Source organism: Mesoplodon densirostris, chromosome 6 (assembly GCF_025265405.1).
Source record: "Mesoplodon densirostris isolate mMesDen1 chromosome 6, mMesDen1 primary haplotype, whole genome shotgun sequence".
Taxonomy (NCBI): Eukaryota; Metazoa; Chordata; class Mammalia; order Artiodactyla; family Ziphiidae; genus Mesoplodon; species Mesoplodon densirostris.
In genome coordinates, this window is record NC_082666.1 from 124,112,440 (window position 1) to 124,138,094 (window position 25,655).

Genomic DNA, 25,655 nt, shown 5'->3' on the forward strand with positions numbered 1-25,655 from the left:
CCCATCTCCGAGGCTTCTGCGGCCCTCACTTACTTAGCCTTTTGCCCAGCACCAGGCCCAGGATTCTCCTCCGGGAACTTCCACCCTTTCCCCAGGAGAGACCTGCCGTGTCTGGGTTTCTCAGCCCAGGCCCAGTCCTTCCTGACCTCTGAACCCTGGCTGACTGTCCTCTGACCTCCTGGGTGCAGAGTAGTAGGGGGAGATCAGTGGTGCAGGCCTGAGCTCTCCCCAGGCCAGCGGGCTTCACCGCAGTGGTCCTTGCAGCCAGTTCTTGGGATGGAAACAAGAACCAAACTTGGTCCCTGATACCCATCCCTGGGCCTGGTTTACTTGAGGCCCGGGAGAGTGCACCCCTGGTCTTCACGGTCATTCTCAGGCTAAGGGAGAAGCAGGCTTTGGAGTCATACTGTGGGACAGGGAACTTCGGGGTTTTGATGCTCCGTCACCTGCGTTACGATAATCCTTCAAATAGCACTGGGGCAGACGCTTATGCTCCTAGCCCCTCTTCCACTTAACTGAATGTCGAAACGGTAAAGGACTTCCGGGGTCATCCGCAGGGCTTTCCACCGTGCCGTCAGGTGGTGTTGGCGTTGGCGAAGCCGCTTCATTTGCATAGAAGGGTTTGAGGGTTCCTGTGAAGAAAAGGCTCCACGGGTAAATACCTCTGATGGATCACAGCCTCCATGTTGTATAGTTGCGGAAACTGAGGCCCAAGCAGGTAGGACCAGCCTCATGGGTGTGTCACCTGTGCAGTCCCCCAGGGGCCCAGGGCGCCACATGTGAGGCTCAGTGATCTGCTGTCGCTGTCTGGAAATTATTAATAATTTTTTAACAAGGGAGCCCAGCAGTTTTATTTTGCACTGGGCCCCGCAAATTACGTTGCTGAGACTGTGGATGAGAGAAGGGACTTGCTTGAGATTCACAGCTCGTCAGGGGGACCGGCCCAGGGCTCCTGACTTCCAGCCAGTGTGCTTGCTAATGCATACATCCCTCCGGCCTCCGGTCCCTCTGTCTGTGCTTCCCGGTGGCCTCACCACGTCTTGATCTATCTGGGACGAGGCAAGCAAGTTATCATCAGCCCCAGGGAGTTCCCTTAGCAGCAGAAAGCAGCCTCTCTCACCAAGCTCCTGCTCTCAGCTACCACATCTGTGCAGTGTCCTGTGCCCAGTCAGCGGCCCGGGGCAGGTCATTACCAGAAGCCTCTGGAAAGGTCTGAGGCCACATCTCACCACAGGCTTGGGGCCCACGCTGCTCTGGACCTTGATGGTGATGCGCGCGTTCTCAGAGTGGTTTGGCTCCGCCAACATTCCAGAAGAGCTCTTTGGGGGAAAACAGACCAGGGAAAAGCCACGCAGGGCCGAAGTCCCCTGACATGGAGGAGACACCCAGCTCCCGGGAAGGCAGTCGGGAACACACGGCCCGCCTTTCTGAAACTCAGTGAGGCAATGCGACTCCTCTAAGCGGCGGAGAAAAGAGCTGGTGTGAACAGGTATTGAGAGGAGGTGTATGAGGAGGACCGGCTGAAGCAGGTGGTCGGGTCCCAGCGTCTTCCTGGCCTGCTGACTGGGAGGCTGTGGGCCCTGAGCAAGAAACCCAAGTCCTGGGCTTCCCTGGTGGCGCAGTGGTTGAGAGTCTGCCTGCCGATGCAGGGGACACGGGTTCGTGCCCCGGTCCGGGAGGATCCCACATGCCGCGGAGCGGCTCTGCCCGTGAGCCATGGCCGCTGAGCCTGCGAGTCCGGAGCCTGTGCTCCGCAACGGGAGAGGCCACAACAGTGAGAGGCCCGCGTACCGCAAAAAAAAAAAAGAAGAAAGACTTCCCCGGACTTCCTTGGTGGCGCAGTGGTTGAGAGTCCGCCTGCCAGTGCAGGGGCCGCGGATTCGTGCCCCGGTCCGGGAGGATCCCACATGCCGCGGAGCGGCTGGGCCCGTGAGCCATGGCCGCTGAGCCTGCGCGTCCGGAGCCTGTGCTCCGCAACGGGAGAGGCCACAACAGTGAGAGGCCTGCGTACCGCAAAAAAAAAAAAAGAAAAGAAAACCAAGTCCTGCCCCTCTCACTCCTTTTCCCTAAAACAGCAGCCTCACCGCCACCTGGGGCCGAATTCCTGTCCGCTGACGCCTTCAGGGCAGCTCTTGTGTGTTTTTCCCCCACTTTCGGGAAACCTACGATCTTCCATAACCTCCCAGGGCCCCGGGCCGCAGAGCTACGGGGAAGGCGGGGTTGATTCCCAGCCCACCTCCCTGCAGGGTCTCCCCTCATCCTCCCCGGGGGCCAGGAAGAGCCACCCCCTCTACCTGAGATGGAAAAGCCAGGGCAGGCAGTCAGTATTTGGCCTTGGGGGCATCTGTGCAGTGTGAAGAATCAGGATTTTTTTTACCCACGTGGAAAAAAATAAAGTGCCCAGAAGAGCGGGCTGCCCCTTCCAGGATGGCCCTTCCCCGGGGGAAGCTGGCTTCAGACTGTCCTCCGAGGGCCGCACCAATCTGAGAAGTACATCTGCTGGCAAAGATTCACTATCCCCGCTCAAAGCAAAACACGGTGATGTTATGTTCTGTGGAGGTTGGCGGGGACGGTACTTAAACAAGAAAACAGGTCTGCTACGGCACGCTGCCACCAGTGGTCAGGCGCCAGGGCCCGCTCTGCCAGCCCAGCTGTTTCCACCCTGAGGCGCCTCCCGCCCACCTGCCCACTGGCTGGCAGCCGGGCCTCCCAGGCAGCCGCATCTTTTGATGCAAGCAGGGCCCAGCTCCGGGTCCAGCCCCTCTCACACCTGAGGGGCACGCAGCTGCCACCAGCCCCTGGTGATGGGCCCACCTTGGAGCTGCCCACTGGCTTGTCTGAGCCATTAACAGCCACCTGTGGAATTGTTCCCACATCTCCAGCGAGAGGGTCCTGTCGTGAGATCCCCTCCCAGACACGTGAGTCATCCCTCCAGAAGCGGCCTGCTTCCCTGCGAAGGTGACTGATTTGAGAGTCAAGGACAGAGGCTCTAGTCCTGGCCCCGCGTGAGGCTCTGGTCAGTGTTTCCCCCTCTGGGCCTCGTTCCCCTGCTGGGTGGTCCCTGAGAACCATCTTGCTCTGATGCACTGTGACTCAGCCCAGGAGCTCCGGGCCTGAGAGCCACGTAGGGAGCGGAAGTGACTTGGTAAAGAGATGGCCTGGAAGCGGGCCTACTTCATGGGCCACTATGTCCCTGGGAGACTTGGCCTCAGCTGCCATGGACGGGCAGGGCCACACCCTGCTGTTCCGCAAACCTAGGGGAAATGACCCCTCCCCACGGAATCGGGGAGCAGTGCCCACAGCCCACAGGCAAAGGGTGGGCAGGAGAGCAGGGGGGTCTCAGAAAACAGCAGTGTGATCCCAGGAAAATCTACCTCTTGCAACTTGGCAGGGGAGATATATCCACTCATGAATGTGCAGACTGCGTCCCTTTTGGAAGCCTGACCCTCCATCCCCAGACCTTGGGACACTGGAGGGGGCCTGCGACTAGAAGGGGCTGACATGGCGAAGGTGCACAGAGCCAGTAAGTGGCCCGATGCGGGCGAGGGGTGCCCTGGGGCTCAGATGTTGGAGATCAGCTCCAAACAGACAGACAGACAGACACACACACACACACACACGTGCGCACACACACAAGCTGGTCACCTTGCCATCCAGCTGGAGTGATTTTAATAACTGAAGACTCCCACCCCAGGGCCTCCCTGGTGGCGCAGTGGTTGAGAGTCCGCCTGCCGATGCAGGGGATACGGGTTCGTGCCCCGGTCTGGGAGGATCCCATATGCCGCGGAGCGGCTGGGCCCGTGAGCCATGGCCGCTGAGCCTGCGCATCCGGAGCCTGTGCTCCGCAACGGGAGAGGCCACAACAGTGAGAGGCCCGCGTACAGCAAAAAAAAAAAAAAAAAAAAAAAAAAAAAAGACTCCCACCCCAAAGCTAATTTGGGAGCAAGGACAAAGAATTCTACTTCTCAATAGATGTTGGTGGACAGCTTGGAGGTTTTCGTGAAGGACAGGCAGCTGTGCTGGGTGTTACAAGTACAGAGTTGGCAAATACAGCAGCATGATGGACCGTGTCACTCATATATTCACTGTGTTTTGATCATGTTTAATTTAGTGTGTGTGTGTGTGTGTGTGTTGTGAGCACTGAGCCCAAGGCTGAGCCTAGCCCTGTCACACACCAGCTTTGTCACTTTATAACTATGATGAAGTCACTGGTGCTCCTTGGCCCTCAGTCTCCTCATCTGCAAGTAGACTGTGTGTTCTTTGAACTTCTTTCCAGCTCTGACATTCTCCTCTAATGTTTTTCCTTTTGTGAGGGTATGTATATTTCTATCTATCTGTCTGTCTATCCACATTTTCCCCCCAGACTAAGACTGTAAAGCCCACAGGGTAGCATCCAAGTGTGAGTTTCATGAGTGGGAGGACCCTGGCTGCCTTTTTCTTGTCTCACTCTTGCACAAGGCCTGGCACTTAGGAGGTGTCCATTATATTTGTTCAGTGGTTACATCTGAGTCCCCCACTGGGCTGAAATCCTTAAAGGCAAGGACACCCCATGGTGTCCCCAGAACCTAACACAGGTATTTGGTAAAGATTTATGCTTCTATTTAACCAGCGATTTTTTTTTTTTTTTTTTTTTACCAACTGCCAAGTGCCCGGGCTTGTGTGTCTATGTCTGTCTAATGGCCAAAAAAGATGCAGAGAAGGGCTTAGAGTTTGGACACTGTCCTTTCTCTCCAGGAGCGTACCCTTTCCTGGGACACTTACGACTTGTGCCCAAATCATTCAAAAAAAGTCTGAAAGTGCTAAGTGCATAAGAGAGGTCCCAAGGAGAGGGTTTCGGTGTTATTGGTCCTTTCCCATCTCTCCTCCTTTGCTGCTCCTCCTCTGGAAGCGTCTGTGGTCTCAGCCGAGGACTCCCGTTCCTTGAACAGCCCCACCTAGTCTCAAGGATGGGATACACAGGACAGGCTGGTGATACTGGATTTAATCCTCTGAGCCCCAGACCCTTACCCGACATTGTCCTAAACGTCTAGCTGGAGACCTGCAGACACTCCTTTAAGGTGCAGATGGGATGCCTTCACATCCAACTGAACCCAGGTTAAATAGTGGTTATTCTGAGATGTTGCCCCACACCTTTCAGTCAGCAAACATGTATCAATACCCACTTTGGGGGAGGAAGCGGCTAGTCTAAAGGGGAGCAAGGATGCCCTCCGGCGGAGACAAAACATACACACTTAAGAAGAGAACCAAGTAAGCAAGGGGGATGATGTGAAGGAACCAGGGAGTGGTATATACAGTAGATTGCATAGGAATCCCCAGAAAGAAACAGCCTTTCAAGTTGGGGCAGGTCGGGAAGGCTTTAGGGAGGAGTAGACAGTGAGCAATATTTGGATGGGGTCATCCAAGAGACAGGAGGAGCAGGAAGCATGTTGGTGAAAGCTGGGCACTGTCATTGGCTGTGTTCACCGGTGATGGGAATCACCTGGTGTTTGAATTGCCCGAAGACTGAGGGTTGGCAGAGAAATGCAGGGAGCCACAGGACTGGGAGGCTGTGGGTGCCACGCCAAGGACTCCAGCTGTGTCCTGTTGACTCCTGTTGACTTTGGAGAAGCCCTAGAAGGGTTTGTCAGGAGATGGCCTGGTTGCTACTTCTCTAATGGCCTTCCCCCAGGTTGGGAAATCTCTACTTTTAGAGAAAGCAATGAGGGAAGAAGAAAATGAGCCTGTAACAGAGCCAAGAGGAGCGGTTGGGGACACCGGGGGAGAAGGAGGACATAATGTAATGGAAACCGAGAGGAGAAAGTTCCAAGAAGGAGAAAATGGTCAACAGTGTGACTGTTGATGGACAGGCTTAGCTAAGGGTTATTTGATTCTGAACAAAGTAGGCTGCAGAAACCTAGAGGGGAGTGGGTGGATTTGAAGCGGAGGCACAGGAAGGCCTTGTGTTAGAGAAGTTTCAGGAAAAGGGAGCTAAGGAGGTGAAGTAAGAAGCGGGGCCAGGCGTGAATGGTTTTTCGAGGTGGTGCTGGCCTGCCCATTGGAAGGTGGAGGGAGAGGAGAGAAGGGGAGATGGGGGCCTGGGGATGAAGGAGATAGGAGTGGCTGAGCTTTGCTGTAGAAAGAAGAAAGGCTATGACTTCCCTGGTGGGCCAGTGGGTGAGACTCCGTGCTCCCAATGCAGGGGGCCCGGGTTCGATCCCTGGTCAGGGAACTAGATCCCACGTGCAGCAACTAAGACCCGGAGCACCCTAAATAAATAAATAAATATTTTTTTAAAAAGAAGAAAAGCTGCCTTTATGGGGGCCCCAGGAAGGATGTAGACATAGGCTCTTTGCATTCCTAGTTGCATGTAATCTTTTTACCATATATCCTCGTTAAAAAAATTTTGAAAAATTCAGAAAAGGAAAAACAAAAATTGCACTCACCTGAACTCCTACCCCTCAGAGATAATTGACAAGATTTGGAAGAGAGTTCTTCCAGAAATCCTTCAGTGTATATTTGCACATGGATTTTTTTTCACATAAGTAAGATTATACTACTAATAACATGGCTTATTCTATGTATGTATTTATAAAATTCAGCAATAGAACCTAGGTATCTTCCCTAGGCAGTAAGTATAGATCTGCATTCTTTTTTATTGGCTGCATAACATCCCATAGTATGGCTTTACAACAATTTATTTAACCAATCCCTTATCAATGGGCATTTAAGGTATATACATTTATCCTCAGGTTTTTCATAGCATGCAGTGATAATCTTTACATCTCCATCTTTGCCTAGTGGTATACATATCCCCTTAGAAAAAAATCCCTAGAAGGGGTTGCTGAGTGAAAAGCCATGCTCATTTGAAGTTTGGCTATCATCAAAAAGAACACAAATAACAAATGTTGGTGAGTACATGGAGAAAAGGGAGCCCTTGTGCACTTTTGACAGGAATGTAAATTGGTGCAGCCACTACGGAAAACAGTATGGCCGTTCCTCAAAAAGTAAAAATAGAGCTACCATATGATCCAGAAATTCCACTCCTGGGTATATATCCAAAAAAACCCCACTAATTCAAAAAGATATATGCACCCCAAAGTTTATAACAGCATTATTTACAATAGCCAAGATAAAGAAACAACCTAGGTGTCTGTCAACAGATGAATGGGTAAAGAAGATGTGGTATATATATATATACACACACACACATATATATACAATGGAATATTACTCAGCCATAAAAAAGAATGAAACTTTGCCATTTGCAACATGGATGGACTGCAAGGGTATTATGCTGAGTGAAATAAGTCAGAGAAAGACAAATACTGTATGATATCACTTATATGTGGAATCTAAAAAATACAGCAAACTAGTGACTATAACAAAAAAGAAATAGACTCACAGATATAGATAACAAGCGAGTGGTTACCAGTGGGGAGAGGGAAGGGGGGAGGGGCAAGACAGAAGTAGGAGATGAAGAGGTACAAACTACTTGTATAAAACAAGCTACAGGGCTTCCCTGGTGGCACAGTGGTTGAGAGTCCGCCTGCCGATGCAGGGGACACGGGTTCGTGACCCGGTCCGGAAGGATCCCACATGCCGCGGAGCGGCTGGGCCCGTGAGCCATGGCCACTGAGCCTGCACGTCCGGAGCCTGTGCTCCGCAACGGGAGAGACCACAACAGTGAGAGGCCCGCGTACCACACACACAAAAAAAGACTTAGTGCAGGGGATTAGGAAAAACAGCAGGAGAGGGTGCAAGAAAGGAGCTTGCTTGCGATCATGCAGACAGAACAGCAGTTAGGTTTACCCCAGAGGGTGTGCAGAGGCTGAGCTGCCGTCAGCGTGGAGATGAGACCTACAGATTCCAGGTCAAGGAGCCCTGCGGTCTAGAGACCCGGTGGGCTTTCAACATGCTCCCTTCATTAAAGCTGGTGGCGGGAGACAGGATGAAGATATCATAGAATCCAGGTGATGTACTTATCCAGAACAGTATTCCCCAATGTGGGTGCACCTCTGACTACCAGTTCCATTGGATTTAATAGATCATTGTTTTCAAGAATGGCAAGAAACTGTATGGTGAAATAAGTTTCAGAAACACAGAATTAAACACAGATAGAGATGGACTTTTTTTCTTTTTTTGCAGAAGTTTTCAAAATGTGTACTGTGTTAATGTGAGTCTCGAGAGGGTGATGGAAGATTCAGCATTTTCCAGATTTACTTGATCAAAGAACCCCTTTTCACAAAGAATATTTTGAACTAGTCCTCTGTAGGACGTGTGTTTGAAAACCGAACTTCTTGAAAGCTGGAAATTGGTCCTGAGAGTGACAGGCATTAAGAAAGATAAATGACAGCAGCAATTCAAGCGGGATAGAAAAACAATCCTAATAAAAATGGCTGTTGGGGCTTCCCTGGTGGCGCAGCGGTTGAGAGTCCGCCTGACGATGCAGGGGACACGGGTTCGTGCCCCGGTCCGGGAAGATCCCACATGCCGCGGAGCGGCTGGGCCCGTGAGCCATGGCCGCTGAGCCTGCGCGTCCGGAGCCTGTGCTCTGCAACGGGAGAGGCCACAACAGTGAGAGGCCCGCGTACCGCAAAAAAAAAAAAAAAAAAAAAAAAAAATGGCTGTTGCTACCATTTATCAAGTACTTACTATGCACCAGGTACTTTTTGTACGTTGTCTCATTTTCACAGCAGCTCTGTGCAGGAGATGGTATTCTCACTGTTTTGTACACGGAGCCCAGAGAGGGGAAGGGGAATCCCCCTGCGAGGGACAGCATGACTGGAAGTGGTGAAAAGCAGAGAGTGAGGGGTTTGGAGGCCCAGAGGTAACAATCAAGATCAAGAAACTCATGATTCCCGCCCCTCCCACCCTACTGGGCTTGTGGGGTTCAGGATCGATGGGGGAGCTGCTGTGTCCACAGAGGAGACCATTGTGTATGTGATGGGAGAGGGTTAAGGTCTGTTGTACTGAGTGAATAGCCGGGGTTCTCTTCTCAAAGAGAGGTTATACAGCCCCTTGAAAGGATACAGTCCTCCCTCTATATCTGCGGGGGATTGGTTCCAGGGTCCCCCACAGATACCAAAATCCAAGGATACTCAAGTCCCTTATATAAAATGGCATAGTATTTGCATATAACTCACACACATCTTCCCATATACTTTAAATCATCTCTAGATTAGTTATTACACCTAATACACTGTAAATGCCAGTGTAAATGTAAATAGTTGTAAATACACTGTAAATGCTATGTAAATAGTTGCTGGTCACTCAGCAAGTTCAAGTTTTGCTTTTTGGAACTTTCTGGAAATTTTTTTCCGAATATTTTCTAACCGCGGTTGGTTTTATCCGCGGATGTGGAACCCACGAGTACGGGTTGGCATCTGGAGTTGTCGCAGATAACCAGGGATTGCTACTGGCATTCGGTGGGTCAGAACGCCAGAGGTCTGCTCGGCGTGGGTAAATCCTGTCTAATGGAGACCTGTGCCACTCAAATGCCAAGAGTGCCCCAGTTAGAATACTGAGGGCAAGAAAGGGGAGGAAAGTCATTTAGGATAAACAGGGAGATCGCCCACAACCTCTGTGGTTACAGGAACCGTGGAAGGCAGCAGATGCTGGGGGCTGGGGGCTGGGGGCTGGGGGCTGGCCCTGAGGATGCAGGCGGAGGTGGCAGCCAGGAGAGGAAATGCCTGTCCCAGGAGCATCGAATGTGGATTTTAGGAATGAAGGAGCAGAAAAGAGGTGACTGTCACGGGAGCAAGTCATGACACCTTGCCGAGCAGGAGAATCTGAAAGGGAAGGACCCGATCGTCAGAGCAGAGAGGGACGGACTGATTCCCATCCGAATATAAACGTACCCCCAGCGGAAGCCTGTGGGGAGGGGGTCATGGCCGAAGGGTTCCAATGAAACCAGTTTTGCCACCTTAATTATAGCATTCTCCAGCCATAAACTACAATTATTCTGCAACTGTAAATATAGCACTGGCTCCTGAGAAGACTCGGAAATCTTTATTTTTACTGCCCCAATTGGCTGTTCTGAAAACCCACTCTGTGAACTCCGTAGAAGATAATCATCAAAATATGTTCCTTGAAGTTCCCAAAGAAAGACCTTTTATGCAGTTCCTCGAATCTCTCCCCGCTTTGCTGACTCTGATGGAAGATTGCAGTCCCTGAAAGGCTAAAGCGTGAATCAACACCACATTTTCAGTCAACCAAAAGCTGGATTCTGCGACCACAGTTGAGTTAGCAGTTGGTTAACAGGTCGGGGCTATTTTCCACCTCCAGAGGGACAAGTGAACCCGGCTCAGCCCCAGCAGAGCCAAAGTCACACCCAGCCATGTGCCGACTCTGGCACCTTCAAATCAAACTCTCTACAACGTGCTCTGTGGGAGCTGAGGCTTGAAAAAAACAAGGGAGTTCCCTTGTGGCTGCCTTTCTGATATTTGAGTTGGAGATTATGACTGTAGGTATGGGAGAAACAGAGGTTCTTTCAAGACTCCAGTGGTTGCCACTACTTTATGAGCCTGGGCTTGCAGCGCTGTCTTTGAAGGCTAATTTTTTTTTTTTTTTTTTAATTCACTGCCTGGAATTTGGGTAGAGATCGCTAGCTGAAGAGTGGGGCCCGGCTGTGCCTTCAGTAGGTCATTCATGGGCCTGGCTTCTTCATGACAGGGATGAGGATGCCCCCTCATGACGGCTGCAATCCCTTGGGGCCTCTGGAACAGGGGAGGCTGAAACTGGCTCACAGAGTCTTCGATGTTTGCTACCCAGAGCAGCAGGCTGTCCCAAGCTTGTCTCAAGAGAGGGGTTTTCCTGAACACTTCAGGTTCCAGGCATTACCCTAGCTTTGCCGGTGCCCTTTGCCAAGCCCACCCCCTCCTGTCCCAGTGGCCTTTCTCCTGGAATCAGCAAAATGAAAAAAAAGAAGAGTACAAAAAGAGAGACAGAGAGAAGGTAACAGAAGCTACTTCTGCCTTCCTGGAAAGGTGGCCTCTTTTCAGACAACTGTGGTGACATCTTCAGCCATTCCAGGCACCTGGCAGCCCACACTGACATGCAGGTGCTTCTCAGTTTTCAGCATGTCAGGAAGTGCTCAGTTTCATGGATGGTTTATGTATGATGCAGGAAAGAACCACAGCCTGATTTGAGAGGGCCATAAAAATGCTGGTGGTATTCTAAAGTGATTAACTGGACACATGGAAAAAATTAACCACCCCCCACCCCCCCAAAAAAGGGAGGCCTTTTAGCTTTAGGAGAGGAAAATCATATCCCTTGTTCCAGCTCTGAGAAAGGGAGGGGAAGAAGATCCTAAATTTTGCTGCACCGCCCCCAACCTACCCTTTCATTCCTTTTCAATCCAAACATTAGGCCCCTCCCTGTATATCCATTTTAAGTCTCTGCTGCTTTAAGCCTTTGCAGCCTCAATGCATCAGAACTCCCCAACACTCCCTAGCCATAGAGAACTCTAAGAATAAACCATATTTAAACCATATTTTAAATCATTAATTTTTTAAATTTTTTTAGTAAAACAGCTCTTAATTAAAAGGGCAGAAGTTAACAATTAACTAAGGATGCAGGCCTTCTCAAAAGGTCAGTAAACCCATCTTTTTTGAACACCCACTATGAGGTCAGCCCTGTGCTGAAAGAGGCTGAGGGAAGATTTCCTGACCTCATGGGGATGACAAACCACTGGCAGGCCAGACGTGTAAACAGATGCTGAGCCTGGATGGAAGAGGCCTTTTCCGAGCTCTGTGGCCTGTCTGCGCTGGGTGTGTGTAACTCTGCAAGCACTCTGTATGTGTATTTGCAACCTGCTTCAGATCCCTGGGCATTTCGGAACCTCTAACTAGCTGACAGATCACCTAACCTCTGCCAGCCTTTGTAACATGACAGGTGGGCTCTGTGCCTTGGAAGTTCCCTTCCTGCTCCCTCTCTCTGAAAGCTCTGGAAAGCTGGGGCACCCAACACTAAGTCACATGGCCCCAGAAGGCATGGGAACAGGCAGCACGGGAGATGCGGAGGGGGGTGGAAAATTCTTTTCCTGTCTCTGCTGACCCCACTTGGTCCAGTGCAAGGCGAGAGTACAGATCCTGTCTCATCCATCAGCCTCTCATCCGTCATAGCCTCTGTGTCCTCAAGCCCAGCTCTTCTCAATTCTTTATGTTTCCTCATCCTTCCTCTGACTGGCTCAGTCTCGGTGTAATGTGAGGATAATGAGTGCGTGCTTGCACAGGGTTTGGCTTCTAAGATTTGGATTATGTCCTCATTCAGATGAACAAGGCTGAAGTGGAACAGTTGCTATAGCGTTCCAGCCGTAGGTAAATTAGGGGTCCCCAGGGTCCGTGGCTCAGCGCTAGTAAACAGGAAGTTGGAAGGATTAGAAAGAGAAGATCTCTTTGGGGGATGGGACCGGGGGGGGGGCGGCGGGGAGAGGTAGGGCTGTGAGTTATGGAGCTGTGATGTCAGCAAAGGGAAAAAGGGAATAGGGCCAAGCATTTGCGAAGCCCCTCATCTAAAGAGAGCTGAGATCGCGCTGGCCGTCATTCGCCTTCCCGCGGGTGGCTCCGCAAAGTATGGGATATGGGACGGGTCTCGATGAATTCTCACTTGCTAATGACTGCCAATCTAGGGGCTCTCGGCGGGAGAGCAAAGTTATGCCAGAGCTGTGTGCTTTCCGAGGGGGTGTTTGCTGAAGGTTGGTGTCCATCTTGCTTGATTTAAGTCTTCCCAGATTCCCTGCAAAGGCTATAAACAGGGAAGTGATGAAATTGACCCTGGAGCCAGAAGAGGGAGGAGGCCTGGTCACAGGGGCGGGCACGGAAGCACCACCAGGGGTGGAGAGAGATGAGAAACACAGGCCTGGAGGAGTCTCTGCTCCAAGGAGTGGAAGGAATACCTCCCTGAGGGGCCCCCGGGGCTGCTCTAAATCCAACAGCCCACAGCGTGGTTCTGGCTGAAATTATCAGGGGGTGAGAAGGTGCCGCTCGTTAGGGCGGGGGTTTGGTCTGACACAGCACAGAAGGCATCGCCTCGCCTGTGGCGCTCGTTTATGGGGAAGCGATGGCAGCCCTGGTGACACCCCAGGCAATGTTTTCCTCTTCAACTGTCGGCCGATTGGTGATAGGGTAGCAGCCGTAAGACACAAAGCCGGGCTCAAGAGGTTGATTTCGTGGGATACGTATAAGGGGTACCAGTCATGTCAGCCTGCCTTCTGCTACTGTACCCACCCTCCTCCAAAGCGTGCACACACACACACACACACACACACACACACGAGAACACACTAACTGTATCAGACGGAGGCTACCTGCCGTTTGTTACTGTGGAGAGGAAACTCAAGCATGAAGTTCAGGAGGCTTTGCTGCTCTTACAGATTAGGGGTCTTGGCCTTCCCCAGTGAATAGAAATTGATCAGAGGCCAGACAAGAAAATCAGGCAAGGCTCTACTGGGGCCCCTGAAACAACAGGTTTCCTTGCTTGCTCCCCGACGGGGGTGGGGTGTGAGCTCGTTTCTTATATGGGGTGAGGGTAGGGGTGTGTCCCTGGGGCAGGCCGGAGGGATGGCTTAGGAGTTTTGCCCACCCCTTAGGTGGTGTTGCATGCAGGGGGCACGTGCAGTACCCCGCTTTTGCTCCCAACACCCTGTTTTTGCTTCCGGCTCTTCAGAAGTGGCAGTTGGGGTTATTTTTTTTGGTCTTCGGTATCTTTATATCCATCGTTTGCCCCAACTGTGCACGCACGCAGTTATTTTTAGGCCCTTATAGTCTCTTTGTATGTTATTGCTCGATGTTTTTGTCCAGGTGCAAGCACTGCAGCAAAGGGTCCCAGGTCCCAGCCAGTCTCATCACTAGCTGTCCCTGTGGCTTTAGCCAGGCATTCAGAGTTAACCCTCCTCCCCCTAACTCAGCTTCCACATCTGTAAAACTGGGAGGATAACTTCTCACCCTGTCTCTCTGTCAGGCTAGTTGTGGGGATAAAGGGTATGAACCCAGGTCTCTGCCTTCCCCCGGCATTAACTCAGAGTCTCTGAGGGCAGGGGGCCGACCTTGGTCTTTGCACCAGGCTTCTCCATAATTACACATGCAGGCACAGACCGCCTACCAGGAAGGGTAACAAAACCATTCACAGCCCCATGCGAAACTGTGTTTGTTGAGCACTTCTCTGTGCCAATCCCCGTGCTAGGCGCTTTGGGTCAAGCAGAGAAAAAGACAGACACGGTCCCCACCCTCAGATCTTAAACACCGAGGAAGAGAGCTGTTGGATAAATAATAACAGGTATACTGCATTCCACAAAGGGAAAATACAAACCACGTGGAAGAATATGTAACAAACAAGAGACTTCCTCCAGTCTGGGAGCTCGAGGAAGGCTGCTAGGAGGTGACATGTAAGTCGTGACCTGGAGGACAAGCAGAGGGCACTCATAGCAGTGGTGGTGGCATCTTTTTTTTTTCTTTTTTTTTTTTTGCAGTACGCGGGCCTCTCACTGTTGTGGCCTCTCCCGTTGCGGAGCACAGGCTCCGGACGCGCAGGCTCAGTGGCCATGGCTCACGGGCCCATCCGCTCCATGGGATGTGGGATCTTCCCAGACCGGGTCACGAACCCGTGTCCCCTGCATCGGCAGGCGGACTCTCAACCACTGCGCCACCAGGGAAGCCCCCGTGGCATCTTTAATTTGGGGCTACCCACAGTCCCTCCCCGACTGAGCCCGTTCAGGGCTGCCCTCACTTATCGGGTATTCCTTGCCCACTCTGCCTCTTGGCTCCCGGGTAGGTCACAGTGGTCACGACAGCACAGCACTTGGGAAATGAGGCTGCTTCCGGGTCACTGCCAGAGAACCTGAGAACCATGCCCAGTCCTGGGCCCAGCCCCCTTCATTTCTACCTGCTCACCTTGTAGTCGCAGGAGCAAGGATTCTTAGCATCTGTAGAACCTTGGCTCGTTAGGGGGCAGTGGGGGTGGTAGAGAAGACTTCTCAGTTCAGATCTCAGCTTCACCACGTATCCTGGGTGCTGTTAAGCAACACTCTTAACTTCTCTGAACCTCAGTCTTCTTGCCTATGAAAGTGGTACTTTCGACTCTGAAGTTTATAGCATCGTTGTGAAGATTGCCCCAAGGCAAGATCCAACGCTTCATCACTTTAAAAAAGGCAACAAAGAAAAACAAAACTTGGAGCTTCTACTTCTAGCATTACCAACTTAAAATATTCCTGGGTTATAAAGTTTAAGTGCCTGATAAACTACAAGCAAACTGCTAAAAGCATAGCTAGAGTTGAAAGAAAACGGGAAATCCCTAGGGACCAAGCTGAAAAAACCCGCTTAAAATTAGGAACTCAGGGCTTCCCTGGTGGCACAGTGGTTGAGCGTCCGCCTGCCAATGCAGGGGACACGGGTTCATGCCCCGGTCCGGGAAGATCCCACATGCCGCAGAGCGGCTGGGCCCGTGAGCCAGGCCCGTGAGCCATGGCCGCTGAGCCTGCGCGTCCGGAGCCTGTGCTCCGCAACGGGAGAGGCCACAACAGTGAGAGGCCCGCGTAACACACACACACACACACACACACACACACACACACACACACACACACACACACACACACACACACACACACACACACACACACACACACACACACACACACACACACACACACACACACACACACACACACACACACACACACACACACACACACACACACACACACACACACACACACACACACACACACACCCCTGAGCTGGATGTTAGGAATCTCTAGTCTTGGGTGCAGGAGGAGACAAGGCTGTGAGAGGCCCAAGGGGCACTTGTGAACGTTTGCTGAACCAAAGACCTCCCAGCATAAAACTCCAGCCCTAGAAGATGCTGCTTCCAGGTGCTGTCACCCTGGGACAGCCGTTCTGGTTGGGGTTATTTATTTTTTTGGGCCACGGTCTTCCTACTGTTTGGTCAGCGCCCAAACCTGTGGTTAACGATTTTGAGGCTCACCCCAGCCAGTCTGCTCCTTGAAAAGGGGGGAGGGGAAGGGAAAGAGGCTAGATGCGAAACCTACCTGCTAGAGAGCTGACAAGGAAAATGGGATATCTCCAGACAATCCGGGTGAGGGGAAAGGGGCGGTGCTGGGTTAACACAGGCTTGCCCTCAACTGGTCTGGGGATCTAGTATATATTCTATGTGCACACTTGGGTGATCCAGTCTAAGGAATCAAACCGCAGTGGTCCCAGATCGGTAGCTCCCCTGGCACCTGGCAAAAGTCTAGGAAATGCCCTCTGGAAGAAAGAGTCTTGAACACAGACCCCTCAGGATCCACTGTTTAATCAGGGGCTACAACATGAATGCCCTTCCACACCTCCCCACCCTCTCCCTCCCCCTGGAGTGCATTATGGTGGCCCCAAAGCTATGCACACACAAGCTTTAACAATTTTCAGAAATAAATGTATTGAAACATCTGCAAGACACATGATGATAGGTTATGTTCTCATCAAAACCTTCTGTGAAAAGAAAAATCAACAGTTCAACAGAAAAATGGGCAAAGGCTACGTATAGTTAATTCATGGAAAGGCATGGTTCGTAAGCACTTGAAAATGTGCCATTTCACTAATAATTCTTAAATGTGCAAGATAAAATACGGAGATTCTTTGAGTTAAACTCATAAAGACATTTATTTTTTATACGACTCATTGGGGAAGGACTAGTATATCGGTATATATTCATATGCTATGTGGGCGGAAGTGTAATTTGTATGCCCTTTCTAGATGTCAGTTTGTTCACTTGTTTCTAGAACATTAAAATGTTCTTACAATCTGATCCAGTCAATTCACTTTTAGAAAACTGTCTAAAGAAAGTCCTATATGTGCGTAACATTTTACGTATAAGGATTTTCACTGCAGTATTATCCATACACACACTTATTGCATATGCACACAAACACATAATTTTTTCCTGAAGCTCTTGAGAGTAAGTTACATACATCATGGTTCTTTACTTCTGAATATTTCAGTGTGGATTTCCTAAGAACAGGAATAAGATCAGGGTACAATTATGAACTTCATGAATGTGCTTCAATTCTTTATCTAATGTACCATATGTATTCCGATGTTCGTTGATCAGATAATAACCTCGATGGATTGATTTTCTTTTCCCTCCAGGCTCTAGCAGGCTCTAGCTTAACATTAAGGATTGCATTTGGTTGTCATGTCTCTTCACTTTTCACTGTCTTTTTTGACTCTAATATTTTTGAAAAATACAGCCCCCCCCAACTTTTAAAAATACAGTGCTTACATTGTGTTTTTCTCATGTTTCTTCATGATTCGATTGTGGTTATGCACTCTTGGCCAGCAAATTACATAAATGATGGTGTGTGCTGGTCAGCATTACCTGATTTCCCCAATATGTAATTACTGGGTTTTTTCCTCCCTTGCAACTAATAAGTAGTCTGTAAGCAGACAGTTTAAGGCCATGAATAAAGCTTATACATAAGCATACATATATACTGTTCTTCATCAAAATTTTCCCAAGAGGTGGCATCCACTGATGGTTTTTGCCTGATCTGGTCTTTACCATGATGATTGCAGAGTGCTGATCTCCCAACTCCAGCAGTAAGAAGAGCCCTCCCTTCTCCCTACCTGTCTGTCTGTCTATCATTGGTATGGATTCCTGTTTTTTCAATGACTTGTAATTTCATTATTATACTTAATTATTTTAGTGCTCAAATTGTTCCAGATTTGGCCAGTGGGGGCATCTTCAGGCTGGTTTCTATTTCTTTTTGATATGCCCCTATCATTTTTTTTTGAGCATTCCCTTTATTTCTGAAATAGCAAGATGTTCTAGATTCATCTTCTACCTACTCTCTGCCCCGACCCTAAAATCAGCCATTTCTTTAAGAAGCCTGGGTTCTTTGTAGTGGGAAATGGTATTAGAGACCAACTGGATTGCTAGGGGTGTTCAGTGCTATTTTGGTGTCTTTGCTTCCTGGACCTTTCAACAAACAAAGTTATATGCATACACATAGCTACAAATATAGATGCATCTATACATATATATGAACATAAACAAATATGTACACACATAAACATATTTTAGAAATTACTAATTCCCACTGATACCTTCAAATTTCAGTCCAGCTGCAAGGGGTTCTTATTTGTCTCTCCCGTTGTATATTTCTGTATCCCTTTTTTCACAGTGAGAACCCTGGGTCCAAACCACATCAATGCATTTACTCTATTTGCTGAATCTTGAATTAATGTAAAATAACTTCAGAATTGCTTTACCCGTGCTACACCAAGAAATAAAATTGCTTTAAAAGTTCAAGATTTGTTTGCACTTCTTCCCCAATCCTACATTATCACATCCTAGACTGAGATTACAGAGTCCAAACTGTGTCATAATTTACTTAGATTAGTTCCTCTTTCCTTTTTCCCCCACTTAGTATGTTTATTGTATTCATTCAAGCAAGCAAGGCTTATTTGGTTCCAAGTATTTTTTATTAACAAAATTGAATTTTTTGAATATGTAAAATATTAACATGTTTTCAGAAGTCAAACTATACAAAAAAATTATATTCAGAGCACTGTGACTCCTTCGTATATCCCTTTCCCCCACCCCATCCCTAGTAGAAAACAACTTCATTGTTTTTCAGTTTACTCTTCCTGTTTATCTTCTTTTAACGATAAGCAGATATATGCGTGTTTTCTTATTTTCCCTTCTTTCTTACAAAAAAGTGACATACCATATGTGCTCCTTTGCTGTTTTCATTTAATATCTCCTGGAAATGACTCCACATCGGTTAATAGAGACTTCCTTATTCATTTGTATAGTTGCACTGAGCCCCATTGCGTGTACACATGCCAGCATGTGTTAACCAATCTCCTATAGTTGTACATTTAGATAGTTCCCAAATTTTGTAATTACAAGTAATCCTGCAATGAATAACCTTGTCACATATATTTTCAGATTGTTGGAGGTCTATATTCTGGACAAATTCCTAAAAGTGTGATTGCTGTGTTGAAGGGTAAATGCATCTGCTAAAGCCCCGCTCCACAAGCTTTGGGCCATTTTGCATTCAGACCCCAACTCCCACCACCACCTAGGCCAACAATGTGTATTGTCCTCTGCATCTTTGTCAATGGGATGGGTGAGAAATATTATCACAGTGTAGTTTTAAGTTGCATTTGTCTTATGAGTAAAGTTGAACATCTTTTAAATTAGTCAGGGGCCATTTTTATATCTCTTTTCATAATTGCCTGTTTGGGTCTTTGTTCATTTTTCTGTAGGATTTTTGGTCCTTTATTTCCTCAATTTTTAAAAGCTCTTTATAAATTTGGTATATTAGCTCTTCATCTGTGATGTATGTTGTGGGTATTTTCTCCCTGTTTGTCATTTGCTTTTATGGCCATGCACAAGTGTTGTTTTACTAGCATGTAGTCAAATGTATTGATCTTTTCTTTTATTGCCTCTGGATGTTCAGGCGTAGCTTAAAAAATTCCCTGCCAACTATCTGCCAAGCAACTTTGTTGTCATCATAAGCTTGCACCCCGACTTCCCAGCACAAAAGCCCTGGTCAGCTCGATGCAGACCAGCTCATTTCTCAAACACCCACTTGGAGGTCCGGCTCATTCTGCCAATATTAGACATCTTTCTTCTGGTCATTCATAAAAAGACCAGATCTTGTAAGGAGGAAGGGCTATGCAGTATCTGGGGGAATGGGAGCAATCTTCTGAATGAGGGAATACATCACTTAGGTCTTATTTAGCGAGCACGTGATCCCAGGGAACGAGCATGGAATCAGCCTTCCGGCATGAGATCTGTTCCTGCCGCGGTCCCTTCCACCCCTGGCACGTCCTGCACAAGGCAGTGTATGAGGCAGAGGCTGTGCCCATCCCGTGTCCTCACACTGCCAGCTTCTCCTCTCCGAAGCCCCCCAGCTGCGCTGGATGCAGAGTCTTGGTGGGGACTGTGCTGGGGCCAGATTCGCCCTTGTCCCTGCAGAAGCAGAATCCTGCTTCGGTGACAACGTGTCAGGGAAAATAGAAGGGTGCTGAGCCAGATCAAGCAATCTCTTCTTACTGCACCCCAGGGGTCTGAGCAAGGACAGATAGAGAAGGCATCTGGGCTGGTCTGCGTGTCGTTACCAGTTTCCCAGGGATCATGAACTCTCCTCCCCCTGAGGTGCTGGGACATCCCAGTTCCTCAGCCACTTGATTCTGACCTCCACACTTCTTTGCTCTGCTTGCTGTCAGGTCACCTGGAGCTCAGGTGGGCTGACTTGGACCCAGGGGCGGGGGGTGGGCGCAGCGTGTGGGGACAGTAAAAGAATGGGGCAGCAGGGGCCTCCCTGGTGGCGCAGTGGTTGGGAGTCCGCCTGCCGATGCAGGGGATACGGGTTCGTGCCCCGGTCTGGGAGGATCCCATATGCCGCGGAGCGGCTGGGCCCGTGAGCCATGGCCGCTGGGCCTGCGCATCCGGAGCCTGTGCTCCGCAACGGGAGAGGCCACAACAGTGAGAGGCCCGCATACCACAAAAAGAAAAAAAAAAAAAAAAAAAAAAAAAAAAAGAATGGGGCAGCTGGAGAGGGGTGGGTGTGGCTCCCTAGCCTGGGTCTCACAGCTCTGGCTTCATCACAGTGAGGTCGGCCGCTGGCGACGGAGATGCGCTGTGTGTTACAGAAGAGGAACTGGCAGCTGAGGACGACGAGGACATGCCGTCCTTCCCGTGCACACAGGAGGGTAAGGGCTCCGGGCCGATCCCAGGCTGGGGAGAGACTTGTCTGTCCACATGGCTTCCAAGTCCTGGCTGTCTCTTCCCCGCTGCTCCCTGGAAGCATTGCGTGGGCCTGGGTTACGCGGCACAGATGAAGTCAAAGTTTGACACACGTGACCTCTGTCTCCAGGGCTCCTCCTCAGACCTGTCCGGGACCATCTCCCCCAGGGCCTCTCTTCCAGCTGGCCCAGAACTGTCCCCTTCGTTGTATCCCATGCCCATCGAGTGGCCCGTCCTTCTCAGGCCCACGGGACCAGCTTGGCATGTGGCTGATCTGAGACAGCAACGCCCTCTGAACTGTCACTTGCAGTGGGGCTTCTCGGTGGATTTCAGTATAGGTTAGAGCAGCTGTTCTCAATCTTGGCTGTGCATGGTAACCACCCAGGGATGCCTGAGACCGACCCTTCGAGATTCTGATCTCTTTGGGTCTGGAGCGTGGACGGGCATCAGCGTATTTAAACATTCCTGGTACTCATAACGTGCAGCTGAAGTTGAATCCATCTTAGAAATTTCACAGCTGGGAGCATCACAGCTTTCCCGCTGGCCATGGGCCACCTCCCAGGGCCGCCAGGAACACCTTCTTCCAACTTCCTCTATAACAAGGACCAACTGATACACTGGAATCCTCCGTTTGGCTTCCAGGAGAACTTCTGGTTACCTGCAAAGTTTGGGGACTGGCGACCAACCTTCTGGTTGGCCTGGGACGGAGGGGTTTCCCAAGACGTGTCACTTACAGCTTTCAAACTCGGACAGTCTTGGCAAACCATCCTGGTTTGCCCAAAACCAAGGAGTTCCCAGAACAGAAGACTCTCAGTGCTAAAGTCCGGGAAAGTCCTAGGCAAACTGGGGGGTGTTGGTCACCCAATGGTGAGACAAGGCTGGCTGCCCTGTGAGGGGGCTGATGTTTCGGGAAGCGGTGTTTTCCTGCACCACGGGCTGAATGACGATGCCATGGAGACAGAATCATGGTGTGATGGGCGTGTAGCCTGAAGATCCTCACTGTGGTCTTACCTATTCGTAAAAGCTCTAGGACCTCCAGAAAAGGCAGTGAAGTGGGTAGAGGGGAGGGTCCAGGACAGCTCCCTTTCTGAGGCTGGTTCAAAATGGGATGAGACAGGCCAGAGCAGGAGAACTGACCCTTCAGCCGCGGCCTCTGCCACCGGCCTCTTTTTGTCCCCCCTCTCCACAGGCCGGCCGGGGCCCCGCTGCAGCCGCTGCCAGAAGAACCTGTCTTTGCACACATCGGTGCGGATCCTTTACCTCTTTCTGGCCTTCCTCCTGGTGTCTGTGGCCGTGCTGGCCTCTCTGGGTGAGTGCAGGCTGCCAGCAGCATCCCGCTAGTCTGGGGATCTCCACCCCCGGGCTGCGGGGGAGTTTCTCATCGGGGGTCCTTTCCGTGCCAAAACCCCCTACAAAGACAAACACAGATCTCCGTGGCTCACGGACCAGAACCCGCATCTTCCTGTCTAGGGGTTCTTAGTGCCCGATTCAAACTGCAAAGACTAACTTGTAACTTCTGGTCAATAATTAGCTGTGTGGCCTTGAGCAAGGCACTTCCCCTCTCAGGACCTCTGTCCTCCTACTGGAAAATGAGAGGCTAGGACTAGATAGTAGTTCTCAGTTTCAGCCCCATGTTGGAATCATCTGGGAGCTGTAAAAAAATATGGATGCCTGGGCCCCCCCTCGGATAATGGAATTAATTCAGTAGTTAAGCTCTTCAGATGATTCTGGTGTACATCCAGGGTTGAAGTCACCAGATCGGACAATGTCTAAGCCCTTTCCATGGCCTTTGTGTTTCTCAAAGTGAGGTTGGATGTGTATCCGCGTCAGGGTTGCCCCCAGGATTTGTTAAAATGCAAATTCCTGGGTCTCCCTCAGACCTACCAAGTCAGAGTCTTGCCAGCGAGGCCCAGGGATCTGAAGTCTGGTGGTTCTCATACACTCAGCAGTTTGTATGACTGTGGTGGCTGACCCAGGTGATGGCGTGCTGCCAGTTTCAGGTAGCTTCTGCCTTCTGGATACTAACACAATTTATGTTTAAAAAGTGAAAACACATTGGAAAGTTTCTTATTGCAATCTCATTTCATTCTTGGCTTCAGATTTTAAAAAAAGCTTTTTTACTAAGGGAAGCCTGTAGGTTTGTTTGCTCCAATGTACTAGATATTAGAGACAAAGCTGGGACTCAGGTGAGGCAAAGGAGGCACGGAGATGGATAGGATTAAGAATAATTTTTACTTTTATATTCCTTTCTTATTTGTCCCCATTCTACCCTGTGGTCAGATCCTAGTTCTAAAATCTGAGGGGGGTGGAAATTAGATATGTATATGTATAATTTATGTACTATTACATATTCTAATATATACATATATACCCACATATGTATAAACACATATATACACTTAAGGGAGATATATAAAAAGGTTATATCTATCTATGTCTATAAATATATAGATACACAGATATATATTTTTAAGAGATGTGTGACAGACTCTGGCCATTGGGAAGCTCCACAGAAGAGTGAATGGTTTTGGCCGCAGAGGGGCTGATAAATGGTTTGTCTTCTCAACAAACGACTGCTGTTTCTCTGAGCTAAGACCCTTTTCTCATCTCTGTTTCCCCTGCAGTTTTCAGGAAAGTGGACTCTCTCTCAGAAGACATCTCCCTGGCCCAGGCCCTTTATGACAAGAAGCTTGTGTCTATGCAGGAAAATCTCCAAGGGCTGGGTGAGTGTCCAGTGTCCAGATGTGCTAATGACCGTGACACAAGGCCGATATTACTTGACAGGGGCTGGGGGGGGGGCAGGGTTCCTCCCATGCCATGGTGCCCTGGAGCAGGGCAGCCTTCGCCAAGCTTCAAGGCACGAGGGAAAGACAGCCATGACTCCCAGCCTCCCTGTCCAGCTGGAGAACATCCAGCCAACGAGGGCTGCTACCCTGGGATGCACCCAGGAATGGGGCTTGGGGTTCTGTGAGTGGCATGGATCTAGCCAGAGCCTCCAGGTAGAGAAGCAAGCGGAAGGCTGGCCACTCGCCAAATATCTTCACGTATCTGAAATTACTTTTAAGATCTTCCCTATGCTCTTGACAGGTCGGCCCTTTCCTCATCACTGCCTTAAAGTTTGCACAATTTACTGTCTCTTTATCTCTTGCTTTCACAAGAGATGTTCTCGTTCTGAGAATGAGACAGAAGGAGCCATAATAGGAGGGTTTAGAGGGGGTCTGCTTGGTGGGAAGAGAAAGTCCTATGCTGCCACTAATTAGCTGAGTGACGTTTGGCAAGTCACTGTTCTGAGCGTCATTTCTCATCAGTCGCGGGGGGAAACTATCCCTGTGCCCTCTTCACGAGCTTGTGACAGGCTCAAATCAGCACAAATATTAAAATGTGGGGAGAAATTTTAAACATAAAAGGTAAATGGGAGGTTCTTGGCAACCTCGGAAAAGTTATGAAGATACATACTCTCAAGAATTTGGTGGTGAGATGGAGAAAATATCCTAAAGCCTACATTTCAGGTCAGAGTAAAGACATTTGGTAGAAATAAGATTGCATAGAGGTGGCAAGACTTTTCCAAAAAGGATTTCATACCAGGTCTTAGGAAAGGAAGAGGGATAGGAAAGCCCCTTGCCGATTCTTTATGCTCTGAAACATTAAAGAAGCAACCTTTGTCCCGTGATCCTTCAGCAACTCAAAATGTTGTCCCTTTCTCCTGAAGAGCTGAAAGCCCCGAACAACTGCTCTTTCTGCCATGAGGCTGGGCAGCTGGGGCAAGAGATCAGAAAGCTGCAGGCGGAGCTGGAGGGAATTCAGAAGATGCTTCTGGCTCAGGAGGTCCAGCTGGACCAGACCTCTCAGACCCACGAACTGCTCTCCACCACCAGCGGTCAGATCTCCCAGGAGATGGGCAATTGCTCCTTCTCCGTCCACCAGATCAACCAGTCTCTGGGGCTCTTCCTGGCCCAGGTGAGAGGCTGGCAGGCCACCACAGCCGGCCTGGACCTGTCTCTGAAGGACCTCACCCAGGAGTACTACAGCGTCAAGGCTGCGATGCACCAGATCAACTTCACCGTGGGGCAGACTTCCGAGTGGATCCACGGGATCCGGCGGAAGACAGATGAGGAGACCCTAACCCTCCAGAAGATGATCGCCGACTGGCAGAACTACACGCGGCTCTTCAGCAGCCTGCGTGCCACCTCGGCCAAGACGGGAGAAGCGGTCAAGAGCCTCCAGGCCACCCTGGGGGCCTCCTCCCAGAGCATCAGCCAGAATTCTGAGAGTATGCACGACCTGGTGCTGCAGGTCATGGGCTTGCAGCTGCAGCTGGATAACATCTCGTCCTTCCTGGATGAACACGAGGAGAACATGCACGACCTGCAGTACCACACCCACTACGCCCAGAACCGCACGGTGGAGAGGTTCGAGACGCTGGAAGGACGCATGGCTTCCCATGAGATCGAGATCGGCACCATCTTCACCAACATCAACGCCACTGACAGCCACGTGTACAGCATGCTCAAGTACCTGGATGACGTGCGGCTCTCCTGCACGCTGGGCTTTCACACCCAGGCTGAGGAGCTCTACTACCTGAACAAGACTGTCTCCCTTATGCTGGCCACCACCGACCTGCTCCGGGAGCGCTTCGGCCTGCTCAGCGCCCGCCTGGACTTCAACATCCGCAACCTGTCCATGGTCGTGGAGGAGATGAAGGCCGTGGACACGCAACACGGGGACATCCTGCGCAACGTTACCATCCTACGAGGTGAGAGCCAGATCTGGGCCGGGCTGCCGGGGAGCTCCCAGAGGGCCTCAGTGCCCTTGGGAAACACAGGAGGACCTGGTTTGGGGCAAAAATCTCAGTGGGCTGATACAATCCTGCAGCAAATTCCTGGGGTGACTGGCAGCTTTTACGTCCTTGCCAACCTCTTTTGGAA

At 50.1% G+C, this 25,655-nt stretch overlaps 2 protein-coding genes across 6 annotated transcripts in view; one reads left to right on the plus strand and one right to left on the minus strand.

Moving 5' to 3' along the window:
* Positions 1-134, minus strand: part of CLU (clusterin) — a 29,576-nt gene extending 29,442 nt beyond the window's left edge. For 2 of the 3 annotated variants that reach the window (XM_060102604.1, XM_060102605.1), the window contains exon 1: positions 34-126. The gene's annotated coding sequence lies outside the window, so the exon portion shown is untranslated. Of the gene's footprint in view, positions 1-33 lie in introns of all 3 variants that reach the window. The other variant, XM_060102603.1, reaches the window with a different exon arrangement.
* SCARA3 (scavenger receptor class A member 3) overlaps positions 1-25,655 on the plus strand; it is a 43,241-nt gene that overhangs the window by 1,035 nt on the left and 16,551 nt on the right. For all 3 annotated transcript variants that reach the window (XM_060102598.1, XM_060102599.1, XM_060102601.1), the window contains exons 2-5: positions 20,595-20,696; positions 21,920-22,039; positions 23,355-23,453; positions 24,440-25,483. In XM_060102598.1, coding sequence (XP_059958581.1) covers positions 20,595-20,696; positions 21,920-22,039; positions 23,355-23,453; positions 24,440-25,483 — 1,365 coding nt within the window. The remainder of the gene's footprint in view (positions 1-20,594; positions 20,697-21,919; positions 22,040-23,354; positions 23,454-24,439; positions 25,484-25,655) is intronic.